General features: G+C 39.5%; 1 protein-coding gene across 6 annotated transcripts in view; it reads right to left on the reverse strand.

Annotated features, from left to right (window-relative positions):
- Window positions 1–12,352, reverse strand: part of THOC2 (THO complex subunit 2) — a 68,466-nt gene that overhangs the window by 14,505 nt on the left and 41,609 nt on the right. For all 6 annotated transcript variants that reach the window (XR_013226164.1, XR_013226163.1, XM_077307662.1 and 3 more), the window contains 6 exons: window positions 4,929–5,086; window positions 4,266–4,394; window positions 3,308–3,439; window positions 3,040–3,224; window positions 2,087–2,268; window positions 892–994 (listed from right to left, as the gene is read on the reverse strand). Coding sequence is in view for 4 of the 6 variants with exons in the window: in XM_077307662.1 (XP_077163777.1) it covers window positions 892–994; window positions 2,087–2,268; window positions 3,040–3,224; window positions 3,308–3,439; window positions 4,266–4,394; window positions 4,929–5,086 (889 nt within the window). In the remaining 2 variants the exon portion in view is untranslated. The remainder of the gene's footprint in view (window positions 1–891; window positions 995–2,086; window positions 2,269–3,039; window positions 3,225–3,307; window positions 3,440–4,265; window positions 4,395–4,928; window positions 5,087–12,352) is intronic.

The raw sequence follows: 12,352 nt of genomic DNA on the forward strand, positions 1-12,352 counted from the left end.
ACTAGTTGCCCTGGAAGGCCAAGGAACCGGGCACAGGGATCAATGACTTCCACAGATGTTGCCTCCTAGCGCTGGTATTCATAGGTTTAGTGCCCTTGGATATGAAGTTTCCCTTTAGAAATCATGATGAAACTATCCTCCATGAATATGTCTAATTCCCCAAAAGGGATGTCCCATGAACACCCAAAATGGCCTTAAAAGATTCTTTCCATTCATTCAGTGCACACTCGCATCACTAGATGGGCTTGGGTGGGAGAGACAAGTGTTATTTTAGTACAAATTCCTGATACCATGAATGATTGACCAGAGAGATCCAATGTGGATTTTCCAGACCTCCTCTATGACTGAAAACTTCCTCTCTGACCCCCAAAGAATTGAAGACCTTGCATTGTTGCTCTCTTTGAATTCTTCTTAGCATTGTTTTAAGTTAATTGATATGTCTATTGTACATTTTAATCTACATGCTTTCCTGGTTCTTAATACCATTAATGCACTAATAGAGCTGATCTGACTGAGCAGTAATATCAGGGCTCTCCCAGCCCACCTCACAGGGTTTCTGTTGTGGGGAGAGGAAAGGGAAGGTGATTTGAGACTCCTGGTAGAGAAAAGCGGCATATAAGAACCAATTCTTCATCTAAAGGTCTCTCTCTCTCCCCTCTCTGACCCAATACAATCTTATTATGCTGTCCTTGTGCTGGCTTTTAAGTCCAAACAGACAAAAACATAGTCCCACTCAGACATTAGTGGGTATGGAAGAAATTGTGTGTGGGTTTTTTTTTGGGGGGGGGGGAACGGGACAACACACTGGAATTCTTGATCTCCTGCACACAAATGGGTCTTTTCCTAATTTCAGCTAAATTCTAAAAAAAGACAGACAGACAACGTACTCACCTGTTAGAAGCATTGTTCCCATTACTTGCAGTCACTTTTGGTGTTGCATTGGCAGCTTTATTAATTAATTTTACCGCACCCTGAGATTTCTCCTTTAATTTATCTGTGAAGAGATATTGGCCTGAGTTACTCAGTGGCATATAATGACATTGACCAATTATATTCTATTTAAATTATCATGAATTCAGTTATTTTTAATAAGCAATACGAATCGGCAATAATGAAAAATTACAATGCAACTTGTACTTCACCAAGTTTGCGCATATTGTAGTTACTGGGGTGGGAAAGAAAGAGAGGCCTAATTTTTATCTTCAAATAAATGCAACATATGTAGCACATACCAAATGTTGCTCTATGTGATAATACTGAGGGTTGGTTTATATATGCATGCACAGCCAGTGTGCATGAACTACTACATCTAATTGACTCTTACCACTGAAAATACTGGGATTGTGGTAGAATCAACAGACAAATTTCGAAGTTGTAAAATCAGTCCTAGTGAATCAGAGTTTGTGATCCATCTAGTTCAGCAACCTGTTTCCTAACAATGGCTCACCAGATAGTTCTGGAAGGTTTATAAACAGAGTACAGATGGCAAAGCCTTCACCTGGCATTGCTCATTCCCAGAGGGTATTGTGAGCTTTCTGCAGATTGCCCAGTACATAAATATTTGACTTAGGGCAAAAGATCAGAGTTTATTGAAAGCACCAAGGTAACCTAAACAATTCCTTGTCAGAACTGAGGCACAGCAACACAGGTTTAGCATATAATCCCACTGTGAACCTGTAAAACATGGGAAATCTTCAAAGACCAAACACTCCTGTTATCATATGGATGCCAAGGACACTTGGCAGCATTCCGGAGCCAGGTGGAGATGAATGTGGGAAAGCGTAAAGGTAGATAAAAACCAGAACAGGCAATTCAGGCAATTAACAGAACCACAAATACCTAACACCTACACCACTAACGTTTTCTAAAATATAAGGCAGAAACCTGGCACTTCTGACAGGCATACAGAGATATACTGCCTCTGAACATGGAGGTTCTGTTTAGCCTACATGAGTTATTAGCATTGATTGACAGAGCTTCCATAAATTTGCCACAACACCCTTTAATTACATCTAAGCCACTGATTACTGAATGAGCAAAATGGCAAGTGTGAACCAGAGGGGGAGATTTTTCACTACTACCATACCTGACTCCTCAGCAGTGCTTTCTTCCAGTTTAGCTGAATTTACTATCAGCGGAGGCAGCCCAGTTCCACCCGGCCCATTCTGCACTGTTGTAGGTACCACATTCCTGGTGGGTGGGTCCTTGTGGTGGAAATCATTTTCAGGGACCATGCAATGTTTTCTACTTTTCAATTGTCCAGAATAGCTGAAAGTCGCACAAAGCGTTAAACAGGCACAAACAACTACAACTAAGATAAAACCAAAGACAAGAGAGCAGAGGCTTTGGAAGATTCATTTTCTTTCTGACAGCAAGTGGCTTATGGTTTTCCCACCCAAGCTAATTCCAGACATTTGACTTTGGAGAATCAAATAATGTTCTTTAATTCACTTACTTAGGAGACCTTAATCCTCAACATCTCTGCCATCAAACATATCTTTCCCCCTGTACTGCAAGGAATAAACAAGCAAACCTTTGGTACTATTAAGAAATATCACATTACTGTTTTACAGTTTTTGTAGAACGTAGAACAGAAATTAGCTTTCATTAAAAAAAATTTAAATCGTAATGCCGAAGATAACACAGGTGTGATTGTATATAGAAAATACTAATCAAAAAAGTAAACAAGTTTAATAAATATTTCTACCCTATATTAATAATCCTGAACTAATATTTCTTTAGCTTGCCCTTGGCTCTCTTGCTTGTTAACATGCTCTGCTATCGAAACCTGCACAAAGTGAATCGGGGAGCGGCAGGAAAGAACAGAAGAGAAATCCTGACTCAGTTTGTTGTCCATGTGAGTCATCAAAAACAAACACTTGAAACCACACTCATACCAGACTCTGGACAGATGGGGCACCATCTTCCAAGGTGGGGAAAAGTCAACCTAGAGTCATAAGAAAGGCTAAAAACATTCATAGTGGTTTGGAAGTGTTTTCTTGAACTGTTTAGCCATTTTTTAAAGGAAGGTTTTGTTACCCCAAAGCTAATGCATAGAGGTCAGGTCTCTTCTCTTTCTCTTCTTGACGGATTTTATCGACCCTTTTTTCCAGGGCCTGGCCCAGATTCACAACTTTGGGATACCATGGCAAGATTTTGGTCAGCACAATCAGGATGTTTCTGATGTGTGTATATTCACCCGTTTCAAGGCAATGTACGGAAGCCTACAATGAATAAGGAAAGATGTAAGTCAAGGTGCAGTCCACCAACAGTGCATAACTACAGCTTGTGAATATCCCTTGCTTACCTTGGTTAATTTATAATGCCACTTGTGTACCACATGCCGAAAGTTTTCATAATCTAATTGATCAGCTTTGTTACCACCATCAAAACCAGTTGCCCGTAATATAGTGAGGAAGCCTGGATAGTTGCCACAGTCCTAGGAGAGGAGAGGGGGGGAAAAGTTTGTTTTATTCAAGTAGGTGATAAAGAATAAACTTACACATTTTAAAGAACTTAGAGCAGCCTTTCTCAACTTTTTTATCATTGAGAAACTCCTGAAACATTCTTCAGGCTTCGTGAAACCCCTGAGCAGTGGGATCATGCAGAATGTGGTTGGGAAGCATAGCTGTGTACATATCCACCTGGGGCACCTCTCCTCCCCCTTCAGGCCCATAATTGGCGATTTTGGGAGGGACAGAGATGGTTATAAATGATTTGGATGAGGAATTAAAGGGGGGTTCTTATAAATTTGCAGATGATACTAAACTGGGAGGGTAGCAAACACAACAGAAGAGAGTCAGAATACAGGATGATCTTGATAGGATCGAGAAGCGGATTCCTATGGGGATGGCATGGTTAAGGGGATAAATGTGGTTTCTGTATTGCTTGGGGCCAGTTCTGGCAGAGTACTGATCTGGTTTACGTGCCTGCTTCAAATCAAATCAAATCAAATCAAGGAATCATTTATTGAGCAATCTGCAGAAACCACACACTGAGTCCCCTGGGGAAGGCGGCACACAAGTGGAAAAATAAAAATATATAACAATCCCTATAATCAAATTTCTGGGAGCAGGGGCATGTGTTGGTGATCTGAATGCTTCTGGTGACAGGTCCATGGATTCAAGCCTATGTCTATGATGTAATTCGTCTTACTTGAGTTTCCACTTGTTTTACTAGAAACTAAAAACTGTTAAAAAGAAATTAGGTAGAATAACATTAACTATGGCAGACTTTCAGGGAAGCATTCTGAGTGCTTTACATACCTTTTCATATATGGCTCTACTGCTATGCCACCGTGTTACAGTTTTTAGCATACAGCACAGAAACCTTCCATAACGACTAGCTTCATTTTCAGTACAGCTTGCTACTGTATAGATTATATCAGAGAATACCTAAGAGAAATTAAGGAACAAGACACCCACACAATAAGAATGTACCAAGGATAAATACTTTAAACATGTCATTGTTTTGTTTCAATAACATTTTGAGTATTTAAAAACAAAAGCCCAATCCTCCCATTCAATCTGGTTTCCCTTCAATACGTCAAGTGATCTGGGTATTACTGAAATTAAGGTGATTGTATAACTCCCAAATAACTATATACTGAATAATAACTTTTCAAGTTTTTAAATTAACTTATCAAGTTTTTAACTTTATACCCTGATGTTAACAGTGGAATCCAGGAAGATTAATTTCCTTTGTTTACACAAAGGATTCCTTTCAGATCACTTCCAAAATACCTAGCCTAACAAAGCTATTAACTGAAGTTATTAACCTAATAACTACATGACAAACTGAAGTTATCAAAACTGGATTAATGATAATGAAATTTTGAAATATAGCTAACATGCTGGATTACCGTTCCTTGCCTTTACAGGGCTCAAAACAAAATAAACTAAAGGACAGCGTAACCCAGAAGTACTTACTCTATCATAGCAAAGAAGTGTTGAAAAATTTGGTGTTTTCTGTTGATGCACCAGTTCCACAAAGCAGGCACAGTAGACAGCATCAATGGCAGAGAATATGCAGCGAGGAAATATACATAACTGTAGAAATTTCGTTATAGTCTCATTTTTTGTAGACTCTGTAAAAATCAGGGGTTTTTAATTTTATTTTAAAGGTTATTGTCTCTAGTATGACAGTTTGGGGTCCATTTAATTTTCAGCCATTAAAATATACATAATAGATTAAAATTATTGATCAGGCTCACTGGGATAAAACAACATTGATTACATAGATGCTGTAAGAATCTTACAAAGATGCAGCAAATAGATATCAACACCAAAGCTTAGCATTCAACACAAAGACCGAAAAGTCAGGAAAACTCTCAATTTCACAAGCAATTACTGAATTTAGATGAGAAACCATCATGCCTTATGCTATACTTTGTATTATGGGTAACTGTAGAAAAGACACAGAAATCCTCTCTATCTTCACCGAGATGCTTATAAACAATGAGAATCAACTAGGGTTGCCAGCTCTGGACTGGAAAATACCTGGAGATTTTGAGGGTGGTACATAGGGAGGGCAAGGTTTATGGAGAAGAGGGACCTTGGTGGGATATAATACCACAAAGTCTGAGCTCCAAAGTAGACATTTTCTCCAAGGTAACAGATCTCTGGAGATCAATTCTAATTCCAGGCTCCACTTGGGGGTTGCAAACAGGAATGACCTGTCAGGGAACCGGGAAAGCTGAGAAAGCTGGCAGCCCTAGAATCAACACTTGAGATTTCAGACCACAGAATCACCTGCTCCAGAGAATACATTCACCTCTCACCTTTAACTACAGCTTAAATATATATAATGCTGCTTACATTAAAGCACTTAAAGTTAATAAGGGATCCTACTGAGCCAGTATTTGAAAAACAGCTGCTTACCTCCAACTGTTGTTCATCAGCATCTTGTGTGCCGATACACATTGGGACTGTGCATGTGCAGGCCTGCTGCATTGAAGAATTTTCTAGCTGAAGTTCTGAAGGGTGTACTCACTGACCCAACTGCACATGTGCAGGTTTTCCCACTGATCAAGTCAGTTGACCTTAAGGCTGAGCACCCCTTTCCCTCAGTTCCCACCAACGCGATCCACATACGATACAACATAGAAGACCCTCACTTTTTTTCTTTTTCTTGTCTTTTTCACATAAAGAGCTCGCAGCGGGGTAGGGAAGAGGGAATGTGTGTCTGCACACAAAATGTCAATGAACAAGTTACAGGTAAGCAACTCTGTTTTCATAGTCTGTCTTGCCATGCAGCCTTACAATAGGAAATTAGTGAGCTCATATACCTGAGGACGGTTGCAGCCCTCAACTAAAAGAGTGTGTAGCACCACTGTCCCAAAGCAAGTATCAGATCTCGCTTGCAGGTCCAATGCATAGTGCCTGATGTTTCTTCTCTAGCCCAGGGGAACTCTCCTGGAAAAAGCTGCTGATGTAGCCTATACCCTGACAGAGTGAGCGTGGATGTCCAGTGGGCATGACAACACCATGAAGGAAGTCTGAATGGTTGCAACTACCCAATGGACAATGGATTGTAAGGAAGCTGTCCTACCTTTCCTAGGGCCCAGTAACTTACAAACTTTTGTTTCCCTAAATGACCTAGTCCTGTCAACATAATAAAGTATGGCTCTCCGAACATCTACTGAGTGTAAAGTCTTCTCTGCCATAACAGTGGGAGCAAGATATATATGATTCTATATCCTGTGTCAGGTGAAATTCAGAAACTATCTTAGGTAAAAACTCCCAACTGGGATGCAATACTACCTTCGAAGGATATATCTTCAGATAATCCTTAGTGCCACCAGTTCACCAACGCTCCTGGCAGATGTTACAGCTACTAGAAAAGCCACATTCATAGACAGGGAACTTATTTATTACATTTATATTTACTAGATAGATTTATATACCGCCCTACCCTAAGGCTCAGATCAAGTGGCACTTAGATGCTGCTTGGAGCAAAGGGCCAGAATTTTAGGTTAGAAGGTGGTTGGTTTCTATGGGATGATTATTGGCTTGATCTCGGGTGCTGAGGGTGCTTTCTCTTAGGGAATGTGTTATGCTCCTGCAGAGAAGGATACTGGAAGATCAAAGTGGTTTAATGCTGAAATCTGTAGAATAAGGAAAAACCTTGCTAGCGATGACCAAAATGGTTGGAGAAGTACTGATGAGAAGGTGGGGGTGGGAAGGTGTTAGGGTAATGTGCTGACTACCTATTTTTTCAGAATAAAAAAAAAATCAACTGAGGAGTGGATAAGTAGTGTTCTCAAAGGCAAAGACTCCACTTTTGCCCTGCTTTTAATTGGCAGACGTGTCCACACAAAAGTATAGTTAACACCATAGTCCTTGAGGAAGCCTCAATGGTGTGCCTGCCAGCATTTATACCCTGCTTAGATGTCCTGATAGCTTCAGCCTGAATCATTCCAACCAGGCCCCTCAGTTCCTCAGTCCAATATACTTTGAGAGGCTCTCCCAAAAGCACAGTTGATATGCTCCTATTACAGCTTGATATATGCCAGTGACGATAATGTGATATTAGGAACTCAAAAGTTGAGCTGAACAATAAAAATAATGTAAAACTTGTTAATTATTTATTATAGTGCACAGTTAAAAACAGAATAAAAACATCTTAAAAACTATACCGAACTAACAACACATAGGACCAAACGTGTTTCGACCCTTCCTGGTCTTCCTCAGTGGTCAAAATTATAATAATATACTATATAGCACTCTCTATAATGTGTACCGGATGGTTGAGTGGGGACCTTCGCTATCATTAAGTTCTGTACTCAGAGTGTATTCTCATGTGCGTCAGATTGGTCCTATGTGTTGTTAGTTCGGTATAGTTTTTAAGATGTTTTTATTCTGTTTTTAATTGTGCACTATAATAAATAATTAACAAGTTTTACATTATTTTTATTGTTCAGCTCAACTTTTGAGTTCCTACCTGTTAAGGTTGGGTTTTGTTCCTTTTTTGGTTTAGCAGATAATGTGATATTAGCCATTCACACATGTCCAGCTCTTGGCGATCCTATTACTCAGCGGTCTCCACATCTTCCAATCTTGCACAATTCTTTTAGCTGTATAAAGGTAGTGTCCATTTTGATCATATCTAACCACAGTGTTCTTTGTCGGCCCTGTTTCCTATTACCACTGACCTGTCCTAGAGTAATTGCTCTCTCCACTGAGTTTGATCATGTGATATGGCCAAAATAAGTGAGCCGGAGTCTTGTGATTTTGGCTTCCACTGATATATCAAATTTTATGTACTGTAGTATTTCCATGTTTGTAACTTTTACTGTCCATGGAATCTGCAGAAGCCTTCTCAAGCACCCGAGTTCAAAAGAATCAACTCTCTTCCTATCTGATTTCTTCATCGTCCAGCTTTCACAAAATGAATTCTTGAACATATTCAATCTCTTCACCATCAATTGCTATTGTGACATGTCTATTTATATAAATGATGACAAGACTACTGAGATCATTGAGAATCTATGGAGTTCTAAATATAAATTTTTAAAGAGAACGTATAAAACTAGTCTTAGTTCCACTTTCAAAATAACCTGGGAACGCCTCCAATTCTAGTTTGTACCACCATCTACAGGACAATTGTAGAATTAACTTTATCTGTTCTGAAGAATTTTTGAGCAATGGTAGATGTTCAGAAATCTTTTCTAAATCAAGCTCTGCACCCCAGCCCTCTCAATCAACAGAAAGAAGGAAATCAGTCTCAGAGAATACCAATATGCAGAAATTATTTATGCAATTAGAAGCCAATTTGGGGGTCTTAGATATACGCTTAACTAGAGTGGATACACATTTAACTAAATCAGATGCCAAACTGCATTCACTAGAACAGAAATTTCAACAGATGCAGCAAAACATAATAAAGAAATTAAAAGTCTGGACATTAAATTGAACCAGATGGCCAAGGCTACAGTACAGAGGACAAACTGGGATCTCTAGAGACAAGAACTGATGTGATGTCCCAGGAAATGGGGCACAGTGAGCCTGAGCGGAGGCAGGAGGCAGTCCCCAGACAGTGCCCCTGCCACCTCCACGGGATCGCCACCGCCCCCAGCACCTCGGCAGCGTAGGCCTCCACAGCAGCAAGGACCACTGTGGGTAGCACAAAGTTCTGCAAGGCAGCCACTGGGTGAGCTGGTGCTGACACCTTGGGGTTGCCAGTAGCGGCTGTGCTACTGAGACTGCACAGCCCTCCATGGCGGCAACCCTCACCGCAGGTGGCAGGCAGACCCCATGCATAGGCCCTGGGCATAGACACTAGCACTACATGGCAGTGCAGCCCTTGGTGGCAGGGAGCCTCACAGGAGGCGAAAGGCTGGACTTGGCCATGGCCTGTCTCGGAGGTGCTATGGGGGCCATCGCAGCAGGGCTGCCACCACCTCACCACAGCAGCCACTGTGAGGAGCATCAGGCAGGCGGGTGGAGATTCTTCAGGCTCCTCATGGGCATGGCTGGCCGGTGGGGGCTGGCCCTTTAGGGGCTGGTCCAATCTAGGGTCACCCAGCTTCAACTGGGCGCCCGGATTGGCCCGTATTCCAGACCCGGATAGTTTCCACTCTGGAGGCTGTTTATCTTTTATTATAAGGGCTAATGGTTAGGATGGCTTAAACTCTCCGCAGAAGAGAAGGAAAATATTTCACTCTGTAAAGGAACTGAATTTGGACATTCTGTGTTCATACAAATGGAGGTTAAAAGAGTCTTTGTTGGGGGATGCTGAAGTATTAAGTAAAGATAAAGAAAAACAAGTGGCAATGTTATTTCTAGATGCTGAAAAGGCTTTTGACAACCTTAAATGGAGTTTCATATTGAAAATATTGGGAAAAATGGAGGTGTCCATATGCTCAAATGGATAACAATATGCTCAAATGGATACTAAACAAACTGCAAAGATAGTAATAAATGGAGAATTAACAACTAATTGTGGGATACCAAGAGGAACTAGGCAAGGTTGTCCATTATCACCATTGACAGTTATTTTGGTATAGGAAGTTGAGAAACAACAGACAAGATGAGAGAATAGGAGGTGTTAAGGCTAGGAAATAAACATATCAGTTAAGAACATTTGCTGATGACCTGGTGATTATACTAGAACAAACACTGAATGGAATTGAAGTTTTCATTTTGGAGGGGTGGTAGGTTTTAAGATTAATAAAGAAAAAACTAAATTAAAAATATGACTCAACAAGATCCACAGAAATGTATGCAAGTAACAGCCTTTAAATGGAGAAGAAAGTGAAATATCTGGGGATAGAATTAACAAACCAAAATATAATGCTAGTTAAAAATAACTGACAAACTGTGGAATGAAGTAAAGAAAGATTTATCTAAGTGGGGGAATTTAAATCTCGCACTCTACGGAAGAATATAGACTATTAAGATAAGATGAATGTTTTACCTAAATAGTTATATCTTTTTCAAACTATACCAATTATCACAACAGACACCTCCTTCAAACGATGGAAAAGGACTTATCAAACTTCATTTGGCAAAGGAAGAAACCAAGAGTTAAATTTAAACTACAACAAGAGGCTAAAGAAAGAATTGGGCTAGCCTTACTACTACAAGAAGCTAATTGGGCTTTACCTAGTTTCAAATTGTATTACGGATCAGGTAGCTTAGTATGGGTAAAAAGTGGATAACTTTGAGAAATCAAAGATTCTTAGAATTGGAAGGACATGATATCAGATATGGTTGACAGGGGTACTTATGGTAGGACAAAATGAAAATGAATGTGGACTTTAAAATCATTTTGTAACAAAGGTCCTTCTAAGGGTATGGAATAAATACAAACTGATATTTTATACAAAAACTCCACTCTGAAGCTTTCTATAAAAGAACAGTACCTTTTAAAGGTAAGTGGCTATCGTATCAGGATACCTTGGAACTGATAGAAGGAGAGTAGTTAAATGAAATCAAGGGAAAAATTATATGAAGGGTTTAGCTGTCAGTGGTTCTATGCTCAATTAATGGAAAGATATAAGCAGGACAAAAAGGTTTTTGTTTTGATGGTAACAAAAATATTTTTGAAACAGAACTATGTACTAACGATGAAAGTATCATAAAAAATGTACAACTTAGGTAGACATGGAAAATGAACAGGTTAAGAATGTATGGACAAATGGCACCAGAACTTTGATTATAATATACATTTAGAGAAATGGGAAAATATATGGGAAAAGAGGGATTAAATTGACACATAGTATGGCTGTGAAAGAAAACCTGCACAAGATGATGTACCGACGATATTTAACACCTACGAGTTTAAGTAAAATACATAAGGGAATGGCAAATGCTTGCTGAAAGTGTAAAGAAATTCCAGGTACCATTTTCCATCTTTGGTGGTCTTGTGTCAAGGCTAAAAGATTTTGGGTTCACATACATAATGGAATACAGACTATTTTAAAGGTAAAATTCCAGTTCAAAACAGGTATTCCAACTAGAATTAATAGAAGTGGACAAGCCATATAGAATCCCGTTTCAATATATGGTAACAGCAGCAAGGATTGTTTTCGCTAAGAAATTGAAAGACCTGCAAATACCAACAATAGAGGACTGTAAACTAAGAGAACTTGCCAAGATGGCAAAATTGGCTATCTTGCTCAGCAGATATTTTCATAAAAGACTGGAATTTCCAATGGGAATTTTTGTGAGAGATAAAAATGACTTACTAACTGAAGGCTTTAAAAACTAAGTTTAATAAGTTTAATAAGAGAATATAAATGTATTAAAGAATCATGTATAAGAAGTTAGAGGAGAAAATGGAAATAATGATGATTTAATTCTTCTGCAGGAAACTGTGCTGTCAACATTATTTTGTTTTGCTTTTTTTCTCTCGCCCTTTTTTTCTTTTTACTCTAGGACTCTATGTTTTATTAATGAAAATCTTTAATAAAAACATATCCAAAAATAACATTCTATGGTTGGAAAGCAGGCCTAACTGTTAGATTGTTCAGGAAGAACACTAGAAACACATCTAATAATCATGGTGGCGAAATGGGAAATAAGGAAAGGGGGTGCTCAATTCTAAGGTCAGGTTGAAAAACCCATAGGAGAACCCACACATGTTCGGTTGAGTTGGTGAGCAGCCCCTTCAGAGCTTGAGCTAGAAAATTCTTCTCTGCAGCAGGCCTGCACACGCGCAGTCCCAAAGTGGGGCTACGCAACAAAGCGGACGATGAACAAGAATTTAGAAGTTGGTTAACTTAGTTCAGAGGGAACAACAGCAATTATGAGAAGGGAGAAATTGGCTCCAGAAAGGGAAAAACCTCCTACAGTTCATTCATGATTAAAAGACAGCCAATGTTACATCCACATTTGACCTAAAACATCAC

The sequence above is a fragment of the Paroedura picta genome, chromosome 13 (genome assembly GCF_049243985.1).
Source record: "Paroedura picta isolate Pp20150507F chromosome 13, Ppicta_v3.0, whole genome shotgun sequence".
Taxonomy (NCBI): Eukaryota; Metazoa; Chordata; class Lepidosauria; order Squamata; family Gekkonidae; genus Paroedura; species Paroedura picta.